We start from the raw sequence: 22,371 nt of genomic DNA, 5'->3' as shown, positions 1-22,371 counted from the left end.
ATCAATTGAAGGAAACAAGGATCGTGCTTCAATTATAATAGGATGTACAGATTTTATTAAAAATGTATATTAAATATTCCACCTCACAAGGTGCCCCTTTGAGAGGAGTATACAATGACCTAAAATAGACTATTACTGGTAACTAATTAATATCACAGAATGCACTATTAAACTGGAACAGTTGTAGACAAATTGCACTGAAATAGTGAAGGCAAAATATACTGATATGGACTGAAAGAGTTAAAGACCCTTGACTTGCCGTAAAGTCTCTTGGAAAACAGTACTTTTCACTGGAGAGATGATAATGTAATATTGTAACAAGTTCCTCTTAATGGATGACAATGAAACAATGTTTGGTGTGTTAAACTGAGGAAGTATTAAAGTTCACAGTTGCTAGTTTCACTGTATCACTGTGTCAGGACTGATAAAAGGCAGCTTTGGGGTACATTACCGGTCCTGAGAGCGGAAGACTCCCGTGAGGCTGGATGGATTTAGCACTTGGATGGTCACTGCAGGTGGGCTACCTCCGAGTCCCGGCGCTGGCCGGCGTCGGGGATGGACACTTTCAGAGTTGGCACTCGCTGGTGGAAAAGTCCTGCCGTGGAGACCAGGTCTGCAACAGACCGGTAGTAGATGTCTCTGCCTCGTGAGGGTGGCGTGTGATGTCAGTGCCAGCACCTGCAGGATGTGCTTTGATTCCACGGCTCGCTAAGGATCCACTCAAAACTAGATGTATATTATGGACCAGAGCGGCAAGATCAACAGGGTCGTCTCCGGACCGGACCAGCAAGGCCACAGAGGTATGTCCAGATAAAATTTAAGTGCCAAGTGCAGTCAGTGATAGTCTGCAAACTGACTAGATGCGTTTCAGGGTATATGAATGGACCCTTTCTTCAGTAGTCATAATTTTAACTGATCATACTCGCCATTTTATAGATGCTTTCATTCAGTCAGAAAATCACAAATTTAAAATAGAAAACGAGATCTGGATTACAAAATCACATGAATAAGCCATATATAAACCAAGAACTGGATTGATAAGAAGGTCGCAATGCAAGCAAGAAGCAATAGTAAATGTGAATAGGGGGCAAAAGTTTGCGTTAAATTTTACAATTTAAGAAACATTATAGCATATGTATGTGCAATGTGAACTATGATTTAAATGTAAAAGTAGTAAGCCTGACATTATAATGGTATATCAAGAGAATAGTCAGGGTGAGAGTTGTAACCCTAGTTGGTGTGAACACCGTTCTATTATGAGATGTACCAATAAGATACATTTTTTAAGAAAAATAAATATAAAATAGCAGCAAAAACGTAATTATTATAAAGTATTCATAGAATATAGAATGATAGAAGTTAGACACAGATAGCGGGTGTGGTGGAAGATAAATAGAAAAAAAACGGACTAACTAATTGTTAGTGTGAATACTATTCTATTATATAAGTGAATAGATAGTGAAATTGTAACTTTTAATTGGTATAGACACCACTCTATTTTATATATAAGCCAGTAATGTTTGAAAATGTGAAATGTATAAAGTGAATAAAATTATCAACTTGGTTATATAGAGAACAGCAAAGTAGTATTTGTAAAAAGTGTTTGGAATGTTAAACTGGGAATACGGAGGGTAGACTTGGGTGTGGCAGGTATATAGGAGAATCAATTGATTGAAAAAAACCTGACTAGTGTGAATACCGTTCTATAATGAATGTGTGAATAATAGATACAATGTGAAATATAGAATTAGAGCGTAAAATTATAGATCATAGATTCCAATATTATGTACACAAAGATTTTTTATGAAAAAATAATAATAATAGTAAAAGTAAAAATCTACCCAGTTTAACATCCCAAACACTTTTTACAAATACTACTTTGCTGTTCTCTATATATCCAAGTTGATCATTTTAAATAATAATTTCAAACATTACTGGCTTATATATAAAAAATAGAATGGTGTCTATACCAATTAAAAGTTACAATTTCACTATATATTCACCTATATAATAGAATAGTATTCACACTAACAATTAGTTAGTCCGTTTTTTTCTATTTATCTTCCACCACACCCGCTATCTGTGTCTAACTGCTATCATTCTATATTCTATGAATACTTTGTAATAATTACGTTTTTGCTGCTATTTTATATTTATTTTTTCTTTAAAAATGTATCTTATTGGTACATCTCATAATAGAATGGTGTTCACACCAACTAGGGTTACAACTCTCACCCTGACTATTTGTCACGATGCCGGCTGGCAGGAGGTGGATCCTCTGTGCCAGAGAGGGATTGGCGTGGACCGTGCTAGTGGACCGGTTCTAAGTCACTACTGGTATTCACCAGAGCCCGCCGCAAAGCGGGATGGTCTTGCTGCGGCGGTAGTGACCAGGTCGTATCCACTAGCAACGGCTCAACCTCTCTGACTGCTAAAGATAGGCGCGGTACAAGGGAGTAGACAGAAGCAAGGTCGGACGTAGCAGAAGGTCGGGGCAGGCAGCAAGGATCGTAGTCAGGGGCAACGGCAGGAGGTCTGGAACACAGGCTAGGAACAAACAAGGGAACGCTTTCACTGGCACAATGGCAACAAGATCCGGCGAGGGAGTGCAGGGGAAGTGAGGTATACATAGGGAGTGCACAGGTGAACACACTGATTAGAACCACTGCGCCAATCAGCGGCGCAGTGGCCCTTTAAATCGCAGAGACCCGGCGCGCGCGCGCCCTAGGGAGCAAGGCCGCGCGCGCCGGGACAGGACCGACGGAGAGCGAGTCAGGTACGGGAGCCGGGGTGCGCATCGCGAGCGGGCGCCACCCGCATCGCGAATCGCATCCCGGCTGGAGGCGGTATCGCAGCGCACCCGGTCAGTGGATCTGACCGGGGCGTTGCGGGAGCGAGAGTGTAGCGAGCGCTCCGGGGAGGAGCGGGAACCCGGAGCGCTCGGCGTAACACTATTCTCTTGATATACCATTATAATGTCAGGCTTACTACTTTTACATTTAAATCATAGTTCACATTGCACATACATATGCTATAATGTTACTTTGTAAAATTTAACGCAAAGTTTTACCCCCTATTCACATTTACTATTGCTTCTTGCTTGCATTGCGACCTTCTTATCAATCCAGTTTTGGTTTATATATGGCTTATTCATGTGATTTTGTAATCCAGATCTCGTTTTCTATTTTACATTTGTGATTTTCTGATTGGATCAAAGCTTCTATAAAATGGCGAGTATGATCAGCTAAAATTATGACTACTGAAGAAAGGGTCCATTCATATACCCTGAAACGCGTCTAGTCAGTTTGCGGACTATCACTGACTGCACTTGGCACTTAAATTTTATCTGGACATACCTCTGTGGCCTTGCTGGTCCGGTCCGGAGACGACCCCGTTGATCTTGCCGCTCCGGTCCATAATTTACATCTAGTTTTGAGTGGATCCACAGCGAGCTGTGGAATCAAAGCACATCCTGCAGGTGCTGGCACTGACATCACACGCCACCCTCACGAGGCAGAGGCTTTCACTATCGGTCTGTTGCAGACCTGGACTCCACGGCAGGACTTTTCCACCAGCGAGTGCCAACTCTGAAAGTGTCCATCACCGACGCCTGCCAGCGACGGGACTCGGAGGTAGCCCACCTGCAGTGACCATCCAAGTGCTAGATCCATCCAGCCTCACGGGAGTCTTCCGCTCTCAGGACCGGTAATGTACCCCAAAGCTGCCTGTTATCTGTCCTGACACGTGATACAGTGAAACTAGCAACTGTAAACTTTAATACTTCCTCAGTTTAACACACCAAACATTGTTTCATTGTCATCCATTAAGAGGAACTTGTTACAATATTGCATTATCATCTCTCCAGTGAAAAGAACTGTTTTCAAAGAGACTTCCCGGCAAGTCAAGGGTCTTTAACTCTTTCAGTCCATATCAGTATATTTTGCCTTCACTATTTCAGTGCAATTTGTCTATAACTGTTCCAGTTTAATAGTGCATTCTGTGATATTAATTAGTTACCAGTAATAGTCTATTTTAGGTCATTGTATACTCCTCTCACAAGGGGCCCCTTGTGAGGTGGAATATTTTATATTTTATATCAATTTTTAATACAATCTGTACATCCTATTATAATTGGTGGGGCTGTATACAAAAATACAAAAACAGAGCTTCCTATTGGGCAATATGTTTTGAACTAGGTGAACGTAATCAGGTGGATATAAGTAATGATCTCACCTTGCAAGGTTGTGTTGGCACACAACAACCTTGTGAACGTCTGGTATATGTGATCCCTTTGGATCCTGTTTGCGGTGCAGCCGTCCGGGTTGCTCGAGATGTGTGGCAGCACACTCAATGAGGCAAGTTTGCAGGGTCTGGAAAAAAGGTTCCCGGGATGTTCGGCGCCAACCGTGGATGGAATAAAGATGTGGTGAGTCTCAGTTATTTCAAAAATGTTCTTTATTGCCGTACCAGACGCGTTTCGAGGTCTTGCACCTCTTCATCAATGATTAAGGCATACATCATATGCCTTAATCATTGATAAAGAGGTGCAAGACCTCGAAACGCGTCTGAACGGCAATAAAGAACATTTTTTAAATAACTGAGACTCACCACATCTTTATTCCATCCACGGTTGGCGCCGAACATCCCAGGAACCTTTTTTTCAGACCCTGCAAACCATCCTAATATAATTGAAGCACGATCCTAGTTAACTAATCTGTTTAGCTTTCTGGCACCGGTTGATAAAAAAAAATGTTTTCCAGTGGAGTACCCCTTCAAAAGAAATAACACCAACCCTGAAAAGTACTAACTTCAAGATAAAGAGCTTAAAGGGGTACATAACTGGAAAACATTTTTATTTAAAATCAACTGGTGCCAGAAAGTTAAACAGATTTGTAAATTAAAAAAAATGGGGTATGTGCAGCTCACAATATAAATTAATCGAGGCTAAATGGAAAGTATTTACACCAAAAAAATACTAGTACAAAATAATATATAAGGGAAAAAAGGGGGGGGGTACCAAATGCCTCTAGACTAATACCATAAAAAGGTACATGATGATGGAATTACAGAAAAAATAAATCGGACTGTGCTTCACTTTAAATGATGTACAAATTTAATATAGATTAATATAAAATATTACAAATGAGACATAAATAATGCAAATCTAATACATGAATGCCTCCTACCACAGGGCCCTTGTGGGGAGGTATGATATTTGAATACAAAGCATATATTAAAAAATGTTCAAATATAGCATGTAAATTATTAGGGGTGTGAATCGCCAAGAATTTGGCGATTCGATTCGAATCGCGATACCAGTGTGGCGATTCGATATATCGCGATATATCGCGATACCGTCTAGGTGACGATACATCGCGATATATCGCCCACCTGGGAGCATTCATAGATCCCAATAGACGCCGCTGTCAGCTTTGACAGCGGCGATCTAGTACTCCGGTGCTCACTTTTCTCATGTTATCCCGTGCGGGCTGCAAAATAAAATAAAACGCACTTTATCTTACCTGCCAACGAGCCATGATGAAATTTCTGTCGTTTTTTTAGGGCCCTTCACTTTCATACAATTGGGGCATATTCCACATCTAAAAAAGCCTTTTGTGTTTAGCCACGTCTCAGACGGTTGGAGAATGTCTTGTCGCGCAGATTAAGAAATCAGTGGGAAATCAAAAGTCTGTCCCACCTACTAGAGATAGACCATATCCCAAAAGGTCTATATCTAAACAAAACCCCTGCGGGGGACTTAGAAAGTGAACAGTTTAATTCCAAATGGGATAAAACCCTTAAAGAATATTCTAAGGGACTGGTCAGATTGGTCATAGAAAGAAGAAAAGAACTTATAGTCACCCAAGATAATGAAATTAACCAAATCAAATTACTATTAGACCAATATGACCAATCCCCGGAATATCTTAAACAACAAGAATATCTATGTAAAAAATTGGATAAATTAGAAGAAGAAATTATCAGTAGAAAAATAAAAAAAACTCTTATGGCAAACCACGATTAAACCTTCTAGATTAGCCACATCAGAGAAAGTAACCACTTACAATATCAATACTCAGAACAGATATGCCCCTTTGACAGATAAAAAACATTTTTTTGGGGAAGAACACCCTCAGACCATTCTCAATTACATACAAAACCCATCTCCATACACCAGAAAGAAATATCCTCCTTATACCAACCATCACCAATCTCACTACACTTATCAAACACAACACTACTCCCCCAAGTGGAGAAAATATCCACAATCTCCATACAGACACAATCAGTACCAAACACATCGACCACAACCAACAGGACCAACACAGAGAACACAGACAGTAACAGTGGAGATGCATCCCATACCTGGGAAAAACTACATAGAACCAATTGCAACACCGAACCCACCCCCCCCCCAAAAAAGAGGACACGAAGAAAATTTAGAACTAGAAAACCTATCACAACCACCTCAGAAAATAGGAAAGACACATCCACACCAATAGACAATGTTATTATTAATTTAAGCAATCATACTCTAACTCCTGCTCAGACTAAATTGTTGAATAAGGGCTTAAAATTTGCTCCATCTTATCCTTTAAAAAAATTCGACACATATGTCGGTCTTGAAAAATTTATTAGAACTATTTGTTTAAAAAAATACTTCATTAAACACCCTTTCCAATATGAATCCAAACCTACGGAATTTGTACACACGAATCTTAAACCACAATCTTGGTTCTATCCCAAAAATATGATGGGTCCAGATATTGTGACTTTTAAAAATCTAGTAGAAAAAGATATTAGACAACTAAAATACAGCCACAAACAAAAATCTAATATCAATTTTGCAGAAAAGAAAGCAATTCATGAACTACAGGCCAATAATGAAATCACAATACGTCCCGCCGACAAGGGGGGAGGTATTGTGATTTTAAATACAAAAGACTATATAAATGAATGTCAAAGACAGCTGAATGATGGTACGACATATAAAAAATTAACAAAGGATCCCACTGCAGAATACAGTGCCCAATTATTAAATATCTGTAAAAAAGCTTTAGAGGAAGATATCCTCAATGATAACGAATATAAATTCATCTTGAGCACTCATGAGAGACTTCCTGTTTTTTACTGTCTACCCAAGACACATAAGAGCTTAATTAGCCCTCCGGGTAGACCTATCATATCTGGGATTGGGTCTATGACTTCAAATCTGTCCCAATATGTAGACAAATTTTTACAAGATATAGTACAAAGTACCAAATCTTATATTAAAGATACCACCCAAATTGTCAAAATAATTGAATCATTTAACTGGTCTGATAATCATATTTTGGCCACTCTGGATGTATCATCTCTCTATACAAATATACGTCACAATTTGGGTCTGGCAGCAACTCAGAAATTTTTACTCAAACACAACCACAAACCCTCACAGATTGAATTTATCCTCACAGCTATTAATTTCATTCTTACTCACAATTATTTCTACTTCAATGGTGATTATTTTTTACAGTTAATCAGTACCGCGATGGGCACCAGATTTGCGCCAAGTTATGCTAATTTGTTTATGGCATCTTGGGAAGAGGATACCATCACCCCCCACCTTGGCGCAAATCTGATGCTCTGGAGGCGTTATATCGATGATATTATTTTAATTTGGGATGGGTCCATCACAGATTTAGAATTATTTATTAATAATTTAAACACTAACAGTCACTTTCTCAACTTTACTTCACACATTAGCACACAATCTATCACCTTTCTTGACTTAGAGATCAAAGTGAGTCCGGATAAAACTAGATTAAATTGCAATACTTATAAAAAACCCACTACGAAAAACAGTTATATCGACTATACAAGTTGCCACCTGTCTAGTTGGCTTACAAATATCCCTAAAGGACAGTTTCGCCATTTAAAACGTAACTGTACATCGAATAATACTTTTCTGGAAGAAGCAGAAGATATGACTTCTCTTTTCAAAGACAAAAATTATCCGGACACACTTTTAACCCAGTCCCTTAATCATGTTAAACTTCTAGATAGAACCACGTTTTTTACACCAAAAGATAATGACACTATACCCACTGAACATTCAATTAAACTAATTCTACCTTATAATTATGAATATAAAAAAATTGAACAAATCATTAATAAGCACTGGTATATGGTTAAACAAGATAAGGATATAGGAGGATTGCTGCCAGACCGAGCCCCCATTGTATATAAAAAGGCCCCCAATTTGGGGATAACGATTGCACCAAGTATAAAACCACCCATAAAAATTCATAATATGTCTGAGACGTGGCTAAACACAAAAGGCTTTTTTAGATGTGGAATATGCCCCAATTGTATGAAAGTGAAGGGCCCTAAAAAAACGACAGAAATTTCATCATGTACTACTGACTTTAAATGGATCATTAAAGAACACATTTCGTGCCACACAAGTGGAGTACTATATTTGATACAGTGTGGATGTATGAAACAATACATTGGGAGAACAAAAAGACCATTAAAGACTAGAATTGCTGAACACTTAACAAACATAAAAAATGGAAACCTAAAACACCCTTTATCAGCCCATTTTGCAAAATTTCACAATAAAGAAATTACTACCTTCTTCTACACAGGCTTACAAACTATCAAGAAAGATTGGAGAGGAGGCAGCTTCATTGTTAAAATGTCTAAGGCTGAAAGTCAGAAGATTTATGAATTTAATTCTCTAGAGCCGAATGGCCTGAACTCGAATTTTGAACTTTTTGGATTTCTGCAGAGTGTGTCCCGCTCTCCCCATGGAGGCCCCCCCTTTTCTATTTGGGGGCCCCCATGGAGGGGTTGGACCCACTCTATCTTTGTTCTGCATGACAGGCCATCCTTCAACCTTCCTGTACACTAATTATTTTCAGTAACTTTATTATGTAAATCTATAGTATTTTATTTCATTTATGCATCTGTTTTATATTTACTTTACATCTTTTTATTTATTATCCTTTTTTATTTTTATTTTCTGTATTTTTCTACTTATTTCTAATTTTAATTTCATTCTCATTTATTTCTACTTTTATCAATATATTTTATTTTTATATTATCTTTAATTTTATATTTACTATATTTTTTTTTTTATATTTTTTTTTATTTTTATCAATATTTCTATTTCAGTATTATACACTCTATCTGTACATCTTACTGTGTGCTATATGTACCATTCCAATGTTTACAATATATATAATACTATATTTAAACAAGAACGCATACATACTGATTCTAAATGTGAACACTGCTTTATCAAGATGAAACAACCCCATGTTTCCCGTTCCATTCCGCTATTTGCGGAAGATCTAAACAGAAACACACCTGTAACAATTAGACAGGTAACATGTATAAAAGGACTTTGAGCTTCACTGTTAAAGATATCTCTACTGAGGAAAGGGTCATATATAAAGTACCCTGAAACGCGTCTAGAGAAAGAAAAATTTACTGCATGACCACCGCAATCCACAAACCGCCATCACTTACCTCCGACACAACTCCATCATCTGCTGATTTCACACCTGGCTGTAACCCATCCGCCATTTCACCAGACGCCGAGAGATCTTCCACGAGGCTTTCCTTTCCTTGTTTCCGTAGCAAGATTCAGCCATCTCCGAGTACATCTCCACCTCCGGAGCCACTCCGTGACCGGTGACTTCTCCTCGGCCTGCGGCAACCGGGCCCGTCACCGCAAGCGCATGCCAGCGCTGGACACAGCCTCCACTACATCTGCCATCGAGCCTGCAATTACTCCGTGATCGGTGACCTTTTTTGGCCTGTGGCATCCGGGCCCGTCACCGTTAGCGCACGCTAGCGCTGGACACAGCCCCCACATATCCATCTCTCGGATGTCCAGCCAAAACTACCCTTAGGAGTTGGTAACCATATCACTTTGTGAACTGTTCTAAATCACATGAGAACGGAGTGTACCGCACAAAAGTACACTATGTCGGTTTGCAATATATTGGGATAGCGGTAGAACATAATTTACATGCTATATTTTAAAATTTTTTAATATATGCTTTGTATTCAAATATCATACCTCCCCACAAGGGCCCTGTGGTAGGAGGCATTTATGTATTAGATTTGCATTATTTATTTTATGTCTCATTTGTAATATTTTATATTAATTTATATTAAATTTGTACATCATTTAAAGTGAAGCACAGTCCGATTTATTTTTTCTGTAATTCCATCATCATGTACCATTTTATGGTATTAGTCTAGAGGCATTTGGTACCCCCCCTTTTTTCCCTTATAGATTTGTAAATAATTTTTATTTAAAAATCTTAATCCCTCTAGTACTTATCAGCTGCTGGATGCTCTACAGGAAGTTCTTTTCTTTTTAGATTTATTTTCAGTCTGACCACAGTGCTCTCTGCTGACACCTCTGTCCATTTTAGGAACAGTCATTTTAGGACAGTTCCTGACATGGACAGAGGTGTCAGCAGAGAGCTCTGTGGTCAGACAGAAAAGAAATTCAAAAAGAAAAGAACTTCCTCTGTAGTACTGGAAGGATTAAGATTTTTAAGTAGAAGTAATTTGCAAATCTGTTTAACTTTCTGGCACCAGTTGATTTGAATTAATTTTTTTTCCAGTGGAGTACCCCATTAACACCTTAAGGACAAAGGGCTGACCCCACGTTATAGCCGGGTGGTCCCGGCTGCTATCAGCCGCCATGACCTGTGACTAATGCTGGACATCACCGATCGCGGTGATGCCTGGCATTAACCCCTTAGACGCAGCGATCAAAGTTGATCCCCGTGTCTAAAACAAAACTAAACCATTCCCGGCAGCTCAGTCAGACTGTTCGGGACTGCAGCATTGAAATCGCGGCATCCCGAACAGCTGTATGAATGGGGGAGGGTTGCTGCCTGCCTCCATCTCCATCTGATTGGCGCTATGCTGCTCCATGCCTGAGATCCAGGCTGGAGCAGCAGAGCACTGATAACACTGATCAATGCTATGAAATGGCATAGCACTGAACAGTGTATGCAATCAGAAGATTGCATGTAATAGTCCCCTATGGGTACAAAAAAATGGTGTAAAAAAAAATAAGATAATAAATGTGATTTAACCCCCACTAATAAAAGTTTGAATCACCCTGCTTTTCCCATTAAAAAAAATGTAAACATAAATAAACATAAACATATGTGGTATCGCCGCATGCATAAATGTCCGAACTATAAAAATATTATGTTAATTAAACCACAAAGTCAATGGCATATATATGTATAAAAACTCAAAAGTCGAAAATTGCGATTTTTGGTCATTTTGTGTAACTTTAAAAAAATTATAAAAAGCAATCAAAAAGTCCCATCAAAACAAAAATGGTACCGATAAAAACTTCAGATCACAGAGGAAAAAATACATCTCTGTAGGCAGAAAAATAAAAAAGATATAGGGGTCAGAAGAAGACAATTTTAAATTTACAAATTTTGGTGCATGTAGTTATAATTAAAATGAAATAAAACCTATATAAATTAGGTATCTTTGTGACCGTACAAACTTACAGAATAAAGAAAAGGTGTCATTTTTACCAAAAAGTGCATTGCATAGAATCGGAAGCCCCAAAAGTAACAAAATGGCGTTTTGTTGAGGTTTTTTTTTCAATTATGCCCCACAAAAAAATTTTTCTTGGTTTTGCCATAGATTTTGTGGTGAAATGATTGATGTAATTACAAAGCAAAATTGGTGGAACAAAAAAAAAAAGCCCTCATATGGGTTTGTAAATAGAAAATTTGAAGAGTTATGATTTTTATATATTTTTTTTTTTTTTATAAGGCCATTGGATATTGTAAGTAGTACCTAAATACCCTTGATTAATTTTTTATTTTTCTTTCTCGAATAATTTTGTTTCTTTATATACTGTTATTGTATTCTTATTTAATATTGCACATACTTATTGTTCTGTAGTTTATTATGTTGCAAAATAAAAAAATAAAAATAAAAAAAAGAGTTATGATTTTTAGAAGGTGAGGAGGAAAAAACGAAAGTGCAAAAAAGAAAAATGGCCCGGTCCTTAAGGGGTTAAGGAGAGATTAAAACACAGAGGATACCCATCACTATTGATATAGTCAGCATATGAAAAAGTAGAAAAGATGACATAGAGAGAATTAATGAATGGATCTAAGAAGAAACAAAACAAAAAAACGGTTTGTTTTTCCTTTTAGAAACACCCAAATGAGATCAATGCCATAAAGTATTGGTACATGATTGAGCAGGACCCTGAACTAAAAGAAGTAGCTGAATGAAAACCTATAATCACATACAGACATAACAAAACAATCAAAGATTTTATGAATAGAAAGAAGAAGAATCTGAGTAACGTAAAACGGAAAGAAAAATGAAGATTTTCCTAATAACTTATAATGGAAAATATAGATTTTATTAACGACAGGAGGCGAGTAATATAGTGCATATCTTTCTCTTTACTGAGGCTCCCGAGAGCGAAAAGATTAATACAATGAAAAGAGAAAAAACTTTATGGTGAAACCAAACATGAATAGGTTAATCACCAATCAAGATAGGTCCTAGTCCATAAAAGGTCTCTAATTAAGGAATACTTCCTTTGTTCTCGATGTGACCTCAAAGTGGATTGAAGAGAAGAAAAAACTAAAGTCTTAAATATATAACAGGGAAAAACCCAGAAAAAATCTATATTTTCCGTTATAAGTTATTAGGAAAATCTTCAATTTTACTTCCGTCAGGAGGCTCATAATAAAGTGCAAGTTTAAAGCTATACAATTCTAATATGATAAACTATAAAATTGACATAGCAACATGAGTTTTTGGTCTAAAGTAAAATGATTTTAAACATGATTCTGATGACCAATCAGCTGCTTTAAGAAGATCAGAAAGTGAGCCACCTGATTGGATAGTTTTAGTGGACATAGCACTTCTTACAGAGTGAGCCCCGAATTGAGAAATATCAATGTCAGCTATAGACATGGATTGTCTAACCCATCTGGCAAGAGTAGGGGAAGATACTGGAAGGTGGAAATGAGGAGTTGGGAAGAATTAATAAGTCTGAGAGGAATAGTGTTTAATTTGTAAGCTTTTAGACATCTGACTACACATAGTTAAGGATTTTGTAAAAAGGCTGGATAGAAAACTGAATGGATGTTAGTCTTAGTTCTGCGGTTGATAATAAAGTGAACCCCCTGAGGGTAAAAGGATCTATGAGTGATATCAAGAGCTCTGACGTCAGATACTCTTTTAATGGATATTGAACCTTAAAGGGTAGTTAATTTGTAAGATAAAAATTTTAAAAGGAAGTAGGTCATTATCTTCCCAAGAAGAAAAAAGATTAAGAAGCAATGATACATCCCAAGTAGAACGGTATTTAGGGCAAGGAGGTCTTCTGAATACCTCTAAGGAGTCTACAGACTAAAGGATGTCTGCCGATTGGAATCGTATCGATGAGGTCATGTTCAGAAGAGATGGCTGATCTGTACAGGTTAATGGTTCTGTAAGCCTTACCAGAATCAAAAGCTTCTGAAAGATAGTTCAAGATATGTGAGATAGAGGTATGACAGGGATCCAAATGTCTCTGATAGCACCAATGAACCCAAAGTCTCCAGGGTGATCTGTAAGCTTTCTTGGTACCTGGGGCCCAAGCTTCGTGAAGGATGTCTCTAGTATATTGAGAAACTTCGATGTCAAGTGTTGAAGACCTGAAATGAGACATGCCACAAGTTGAAGTCCTCCTGAAAGAACAAGAGGGTGAGGATTCCCGGATGGATCTTAAAGGATGTGAAGAAGAGCTGGAAGAAGGATTGGGAAGTCTATTAATAGACTCAGGATTTGAGGGAACCAAACTTGGGATGGCCACCAAGGGATTATTAGAACTAATGTGGCCTGATGTTGGATAGTTGAGAAAGGACCCTCGGAATCATTGCAAAAAGGAGGGAAAGCGTGAAGGATCTTCGATGGCCAGATCTGAAGAAAAGCATTCACTCCCAGAGCTTCTGGATCCGGACGCCAGCTGAAGAAGAGTGGGAGTTGTCGGTTAAAATGGGACACGAATAGATCCAAATACATTGGACCCCAATAAGAATTGATTGAATAGAAAACTGAAGGATCTAGCATCCAGTCGCTGTGGTCTGACAGGAAGCGGGAGTTCCAATCTGTTGCATCGTTGGAGAGGCCAGGTAAGTATTCTGCTTTTAGGTCAATATTGTTGTCGAAACAGAAATTCCAAATGTTGGAAGTGATATCTGATAAAGTCTTTGAGGTTTTACCTCCCAATTTGTTGATGTATTGGACTGCAGACATGTTGTCCTTATGAAGCAAAATACAGCAATGTGATCTGAACTTTGCAAAGCTCTTGATGGCAAAGAAACCTGCTAATAGTTCCAGAGCATTGATGTGAAGAGAATTCTCTTCTTTTGACAATTTTCCTCCTGTGGATAGGTGACCACATCGAGCGCCCCAGCCGAGAAGACTGGCATCAGATTCTATTATCATATCCGGAATGCAATTGAAAATGGTCTTGCCATTCCAAAGTTGGACTTGATGAAGCCACCATAAAAGTTATTTTCTGGCTTCTGATGAAAAGAGAACATTGTCCGAATAAGATATACCTTCTCTGAGGTGTTGTATTTTGAGGCGTTGCAAGGCCCTGTAATGTAAAGGGGCTTGAAATATAGCCTGAATGGAGGCCGCCAAAAGGTCTATTATGCGTGCAACAGTCCTTAAGGATATAGTTTGTTTGTTTAGAATAGTGCGTATTTCTTTCCGAATTAAATGTAATTTTTTGAGAGGAAGACTGAGAGTAGTAAGCTGAGTATTTATTGAAAAATCTAAAAATTCTACTTCCCTCAAGGGGGTCAGTATAGACTTTTTAAGATTGATCGAAAAGCCTAAATTGGTTAGAAGGGATAATGTCCATTGGAGGTGATGATGAATCAAGGTCTCTGATTGAGCCATGATGAGAATGACGTCTAAGTATATACTAAGACGAAAACCTCGGCTTCTTAAAAGGGATACCACTGGTTTCAGGAGTTTGGTAAAACACAAGGGGGCTGAAGAGAGGCCAAAAGGGGGACAAGTGAATTGCCATTTCTTGTTCTTCCACATGAATTGGAGATAATGTTGATGTGAGTGATGAATAGGGACCATAAGGTAGGCATCTTTCAGGTCTACCTTCACAAGCCAGTCTTTTTTGACTAAAAGATCTCTTAGGAGGTGAATACCCTCCATCTTGTAATGATGATAAAATATGAAATTGTTAAGATGTCGTAGGTTGATCACTGGTCTGTGACCACCATCTCTTTTCTTTACTAGGAAAAATGTTGCTGAGAAAACCTGGGGAATGCAGAGGGACCTGAGTAATGGCATGTTTCAAAGAAAGGTATGCTATTTCCTGTTCTATCAGACTCTCGTCTAGAGAGGAAAAATGAATCGGAAGAGGGAAAAAAGTTTGTAGAGGGGAAGATGGTGTTGAGAATCCAAGAGTCTGAGGTTATGGATGCCCAAGTTTGGAAAAAATGTCTGAGTCTTCCGCCTAATGGAAGAAGGAAAGAAAATAGAGGACAGGGACTTACCTGTAGATGATCTGGATTTTGGAAATCCTTGTGTTCCTCTAGATCTCCATGGTCTGGCCTTGGTGGGAAAAAATGGTGTTGGCTGGTAGGAGGGGGCACCATTTGGGATCTCTCTTGGTTAAAAGAGCCTCTGGATAAACCTCTGGATGAGATAGAGCAGCGGGAAAAATGGCTTCTTCCTTTTCCGGCCCTCCCAAACTTTGCGGAGAGATGTTTGAGCTTTATCTAATGAGGTAAAAATTCCTAAAATTTTCCTATTTCCTTCAAGAAATTATCCCAGAACAAAAGACCTTCAGTAGAAGGTTCAAACTCTGCAGTAGTGAGATTGGCCAATTGTGGGTCGAGTTTCATTAATATGGTTCTTCGCCTTTTGGCGGTCAAAGCAACGCTTGCGTTACCAAACACACATATGGCCCTTTGGGCCCAGCCCATAGTATAGAAGTATCAATAGGCTGATTAGAAGAAATTACTTCTTCAGAGATGTCCAACTGTCACGATGCCGGCTGGCAGGTAGTGGACCCTCTGTGCCAGAGAGGGATTGGCGTGGACCGTGCTAGTGGACCGGTTCTAAGCCACTACTGGTTTTCACCAGAGCCCGCCGCAAAGCGGGATGGTCTTGCTGCGGCGGTAGTGACCAGGTCGTATCCACTAGCAACGGCTCACCTCTCTGGCTGCTGAAGATAGGCGCGGTACAAGGGAGTAGGCAGAAGCAAGGTCGGACGTAGCAGAAGGTCGGGGCAGGCAGCAAGGATCGTAGTCAGGGGCAACGGCAGAAGGTCTGGAAACACTGGCAAGGAACACACAAGGAACGCTTTCACTGGCACTAAGGCAACAAGATCCGGCAAGGGAGTGCAAGGGAAGTGAGGTAATATAGGGAAGTGCACAGGTGAAAACCCTAATTGGAACCACTGCGCCAATCAGCGGCGCAGTGGCCCTTTAAATCGCAGAGACCCGGCGCGCGCGCGCCCTAGGGAGCGGGGCCGCGCGCGCCGGGACAGAACAGACGGGGAGCGAGTCAGGTAGGGGAGCCGGGGTGCGCATCGCGAGCGGGCGCTACCCGCATCGCGAATCGCATCCCGGCTGGCAGCAGGATCGCAGCGCCCCGGGTCAGAGGACGTGACCGGAGCGCTGCAGCGGAGGGAGTGAAGCGAGCGCTCCGGGGAGGAGCGGGGACCCGGAGCGCTCGGCGTAACAGTACCCCCCCCCCTTGGGTCTCCCCCTCTTCTTGGAGCCTGAGAACCTGAGGAGCAGACTTTTATCAAGGATGTTGTCCTCAGGTTCCCAGGATCTCTCTTCAGGACCACAACCCTCCCAGTCTACTAAAAAAAAATTTTTCCCTCTGACCTTTTTGGCAGCCAAAATTTCCTTGACCGAGAAGACGTCCGAGGAGCCGGAAACAGGAGTGGGAGGAACAGATTTGGGAGAAAAACGGTTGAGGATGAGTGGTTTGAGAAGAGAGACGTGAAAGGCATTAGGGATACGAAGAGAAGGAGGAAGAAGAAGTTTATAAGAGACAGGATTAATTTGACACAAAATTTTGAAAGGACCAAGATAGCGTGGTCCCAACTTGTAGCTAGGGACACGGAAGCGGACATATTTAGCGGAGAGCCATACCTTGTCTCCAGGGGAAAAAACGGGGGGAGCTCTTCTTTTCTTATCCGCGAACCTCTTCATGCGTGAAGAAGCCTGTAAGAGAGAATTTTGGGTCTCTCTCCATATAATGGAAAGGTCACGAGAAATTTCATCCACAGCGGGCAGACCAGAGGGCAAGGGGGTAGGGAGGGGGGGAAGAGGGTGACGGCCGTACACCACGAAAAATGGGGATTTGGAGGAAGATTCAGAGACCCTGAAGTTATACGAAAATTCGGCCCATGGAAGGAGATCTGCCCAGTCATCCTGGCGGGAGGAAACAAAATGTCGCAAATAATCACCCAGGATCTGGTTAATTCTTTCTACTTGTCCATTGGACTGGGGATGATATGCAGAGGAAAAATTTAATTTAATCTTGAGTTGTTTACAGAGAGCCCTCCAGAATTTAGACACGAATTGGACCCCTCTATCCGAGACAATCTGCGTAGGCAACCCGTGAAGACGAAAAATGTGTACAAAAAATTGTTTAGCCAACTGAGGCGCAGAAGGAAGACCAGGAAGAGGGATGAAATGTGCCATTTTGGAGAATCGATCAACGACCACCCAAATAACGGTGTTGCCACGGGAAGGGGGTAAATCAGTAATAAAATCCATACCAATCAGAGACCAAGGCTGTTCGGGGACAGGCAGAGGATGAAGAAAACCAGCGGGCTTCTGGCGAGGAGTCTTATCCCGGGCACAGATAGTGCAGGCTCGCACAAAGTCCCCAACATCCGTCTCCAGAGTCGGCCACCAATAGAAGCGGGAGATGAGTTGCACAGATTTCTTGATGCCCGCATGACCTGCGAGATGGGAGGAGTGACCCCATTTGAGGATTCCGAGGCGTTGGCGTGGAGAAACAAAGGTCTTTCCTGGAGGAGTCTGCCTGATGGAGGCAGGAGAAGTGGAGATCAGGCAGTCAGGTGGAATGATGTGTTGCGGAGGGAGATCAACTTCTGAGGCATCCGAGGAACGAGAGAGAGCATCGGCCCTAATGTTCTTATCGGCAGGACGAAAGTGAATCTCAAAATTAAATCGGGCAAAGAACAGAGACCACCGGGCCTGGCGAGGATTCAGCCGTTGGGCCGACTGGAGGTAGGAGAGGTTCTTGTGGTCGGTGTAGATAATAACAGGAAATCTTGATCCCTCCAGCAGATGCCTCCATTCCTCAAGTGCTAATTTAATGGCTAGAAGCTCTCGATCCCCGATGGAGTAGTTCCTCTCCGCTGGAGAGAAGGTCCTAGAGAAAAAACCACAAGTGACAGCATGCCCGGAAGGATTTTTTTGTAGAAGAACAGCTCCAGCTCCTACTGAGGAGGCATCAACCTCCAATAGGAAGGGTTTGGAAGGGTCAGGTCTGGAGAGCACGGGAGCCGAAGAAAAGGCAGACTTGAGTCGTTTAAAGGAGTCTTCTGCTTGAGGAGGCCAGGACTTGGGATCAGCATTTTTCTTGGTTAAAGCCACGATAGGAGCCACAATGGTAGAAAAATGTGGAATAAATTGCCTGTAATAATTGGCGAACCCCAAAAAGCGTTGGATAGCACGGAGTCCGGAGGGGCGTGGCCAATTTAAGACGGCAGAGAGTTTGTCTGGATCCATCTGTAGTCCCTGGCCAGAGACCAAATATCCTAGAAAAGGAAGAGATTGGCATTCAAACAGACATTTCTCAATTTTGGCATAGAGTTGGTTGTCACGAAGTCTCTGAAGAACCATACGGACATGCTGGCGGTGTTCTTCTAGATTGGCAGAAAAAATTAGGATATCGTCCAGATATACCACAACACAGGAGTATAACAGATCACGAAAAATTTCATTGACAAAGTCTTGGAAGACGGCAGGGGCATTGCACAGTCCAAAGGGCATGACCAGATACTCAAAGTGTCCATCTCTGGTGTTAAATGCCGTTTTCCACTCGTCCCCCTCTCTGATGCGGATGAGGTTATAGGCGCCTCTTAAGTCCAATTTAGTGAAGATGTGGGCACCTTGGAGGCGATCAAAGAGTTCAGAGATGAGGGGTAAGGGGTAGCGGTTCTTAACCGTGATTTTATTAAGACCGCGGTAGTCAATGCAAGGACGTAGGGAGCCATCTTTTTTGGACACAAAGAAAAATCCGGCTCCGGCAGGAGAGGAGGATTTACGGATAAAGCCCTTTTTTAGATTCTCCTGGACGTATTCGGACATGGCAAGAGTCTCTGGGGCAGAGAGAGGATAAATTCTGCCCCGGGGTGGAGTAGTACCCGGGAGGAGGTCGATAGGGCAATCATAAGGCCTGTGAGGAGGTAGAGTCTCAGCTTGTTTTTTGCAGAAAACATCCGCGAAGTCCATATAGGCCTTAGGGAGACCGGTTACTGGAGGAACCACAGAGTTACGGCAAGGGTTACTGGGAACCGGTTTTAGACAGTTCTTGGAACAAGAGGACCCCTAACTCTTGATCTCCCCAGTGGACCAATCCAGGGTTGGGGAATGAAGTTGAAGCCAGGGAAGTCCAAGGAGAATCTCCGAGGTGCAATTGGGGAGGACCAAAAGTTCAATCCTCTCATGATGAGATCCGATGCTCATAAGAAGGGGCTCCGTGCGGAGACGTATGGTACAGTCCAATCTTTCATTATTTACACAATTGATGTAGAGGGGTCTGGCGAGACTGGTCACTGGGATGTTGAACCTGTTGACGAGAGAGGCCAAAATAAAATTTCCTGCAGATCCAGAGTCCAAGAAGGCCACTGTAGAGAAGGAGAAGGCAGAGGCAGACATCCGCACAGGCACAGTAAGGCGTGGAGAAGCAGAGTAGACATCAAGGACTGTCTCACCTTTGTGCGGAGTCAGCGTACGTCTTTCCAGGCGGGGAGGACGGATAGGACAATCCCTCAGGAAGTGTTCGGTACTAGCACAGTACAGGCAGAGGTTCTCCATACGGCGTCGTGTCCTCTCTTGAGGTGTCAGGCGAGACCGGTCGACCTGCATAGCCTCCACGGCGGGAGGCACAGGAACAGATTGCAGGGGACCAGAGGAGAGAGGAGCCGAGGAGACGAAACGCCTCGTGCGAACAGAGTCCATATCTTGGCGGAGTTCCTGACGCCTTTCAGAAAAACGCATGTCAATGCGAGTGGCTAGGTGAATAAGTTCATGTAGATTAGCAGGAATTTCTCGTGCGGCCAGAACATCTTTAATGTTGCTGGATAGGCCTTTTTTGAAGGTCGCGCAGAGGGCCTCATTATTCCAGGACAATTCTGAAGCAAGTGTACGGAATTGTACGGCATACTCGCCAACGGAAGAATTACCCTGGACCAGGTTCAACAGGGCAGTCTCAGCAGAAGAGGCTCGGGCAGGTTCCTCAAAGACACTTCGGATTTCCGAGAAGAAGGAGTGTACAGAGGCAGTGACGGGGTCATTGCGGTCCCAGAGCGGTGTGGCCCATGACAGGGCTTTTCCGGACAGAAGACTGACTACGAAAGCCACCTTAGACCTTTCAGTGGGAAACAGGTCCGACATCATCTCCAGATGCAGGGAACATTGGGAAAGAAAGCCACGGCAAAACTTAGAGTCCCCATCAAATTTATCTGGCAAGGATAAGCGTATCCCAGGAGCGGCCACTCGCTGCGGAGGAGGTGCAGGAGCTGGCGGAGGAGATGACTGCTGAAGCTGTGGTAGCAACTGTTGTAGCATAACGGTCAGTTGAGACAGCTGTTGGCCTTGTTGCGCTATCTGTTGTGACTGCTGGGCGACCACCGTGGTGAGGTCAGCGACAACTGGCAGAGGAACTTCAGCGGGATCCATGGCCGGATCTACTGTCACGATGCCGGCTGGCAGGTAGTGGACCCTCTGTGCCAGAGAGGGATTGGCGTGGACCGTGCTAGTGGACCGGTTCTAAGCCACTACTGGTTTTCACCAGAGCCCGCCGCAAAGCGGGATGGTCTTGCTGCGGCGGTAGTGACCAGGTCGTATCCACTAGCAACGGCTCACCTCTCTGGCTGCTGAAGATAGGCGCGGTACAAGGGAGTAGGCAGAAGCAAGGTCGGACGTAGCAGAAGGTCGGGGCAGGCAGCAAGGATCGTAGTCAGGGGCAACGGCAGAAGGTCTGGAAACACTGGCAAGGAACACACAAGGAACGCTTTCACTGGCACTAAGGCAACAAGATCCGGCAAGGGAGTGCAAGGGAAGTGAGGTAATATAGGGAAGTGCACAGGTGAAAACCCTAATTGGAACCACTGCGCCAATCAGCGGCGCAGTGGCCCTTTAAATCGCAGAGACCCGGCGCGCGCGCGCCCTAGGGAGCGGGGCCGCGCGCGCCGGGACAGAACAGACGGGGAGCGAGTCAGGTAGGGGAGCCGGGGTGCGCATCGCGAGCGGGCGCTACCCGCATCGCGAATCGCATCCCGGCTGGCAGCAGGATCGCAGCGCCCCGGGTCAGAGGACGTGACCGGAGCGCTGCAGCGGAGGGAGTGAAGCGAGCGCTCCGGGGAGGAGCGGGGACCCGGAGCGCTCGGCGTAACACCAACATTTTGGTTAATGGGCCTAGAAGGTCCAAAAGTTTATCTTGTACACTCTTTAGTGAACGATCTAGTCCTTTCTTAGTATTTTTTCCTGTTTCTAAAATATATTTAATAAGAGTTGGGTCCAATTCTTGTATCATAGCTGCTTTGCCCGGAAGATTAGGTCTCTGGCACTCTGCACAAAGCTTATTACGGACAGATTTGTCTAAGGATTTTTTAATCCTAGAGGTTACCCATTCTGGAGATCTGGGGTGAGTTATCAAATCTGGATCAAAAAATGGATTGCCTTGATTATCCAGAATGGCAGATTCAGATTTTTCTGTAGTAGGATTATCTAAAGGGGAATAAGAAATGTCATCTTCATCCACATCCTCATAATCATTATTGGTGGATGCATTATCATCTGATAAATCAGATTCAGAATCAGAGGATGCTATTACATATGAATCTGGTTTTGCCCCTTTTTTGGGCTTTCTTAGTCTGAACTGACATGCCTTCCTCTCGGACAGAGGGTCTGGACTGCATGTGAGAAGCAGAAGGTTCTGAACCACTAGGTTTATGTGGTATTTCATAATGGTCTTGACCTACCCTAACAGGAGCGGACTTAGCCCTGAGGGTTTTCTGGTTGTCTACACAAAAGCGCAGTATTTTGGCGCATTTACCAGAACGTTTAT

The 22,371-nt window shown here is 42.3% G+C and overlaps 1 protein-coding gene across 11 annotated transcripts in view; it reads left to right on the top strand.

Annotated features, from left to right (window-relative positions):
- The window catches only part of PIGZ (phosphatidylinositol glycan anchor biosynthesis class Z), a 79,823-nt gene that overhangs the window by 3,626 nt on the left and 53,826 nt on the right, over positions 1–22,371 (top strand). For 4 of the 11 annotated variants that reach the window (XM_056565327.1, XM_056565336.1, XM_056565330.1 and 1 more), the window contains exon 2: positions 15,319–15,385. The exons of the other annotated variants lie outside the window; for them this stretch is intronic. In XM_056565327.1, coding sequence (XP_056421302.1) covers positions 15,319–15,385 — 67 coding nt within the window. The remainder of the gene's footprint in view (positions 1–15,318; positions 15,386–22,371) is intronic. 11 annotated transcript variants of the gene reach the window in all.

Source organism: Hyla sarda, chromosome 3, assembly GCF_029499605.1.
Source record: "Hyla sarda isolate aHylSar1 chromosome 3, aHylSar1.hap1, whole genome shotgun sequence".
NCBI classification, from domain to species: domain Eukaryota; kingdom Metazoa; phylum Chordata; class Amphibia; order Anura; family Hylidae; genus Hyla; species Hyla sarda.
Note: the sequence above shows the minus strand (reverse complement) of the source record. Positions and strands in the feature narration are given on the sequence as shown.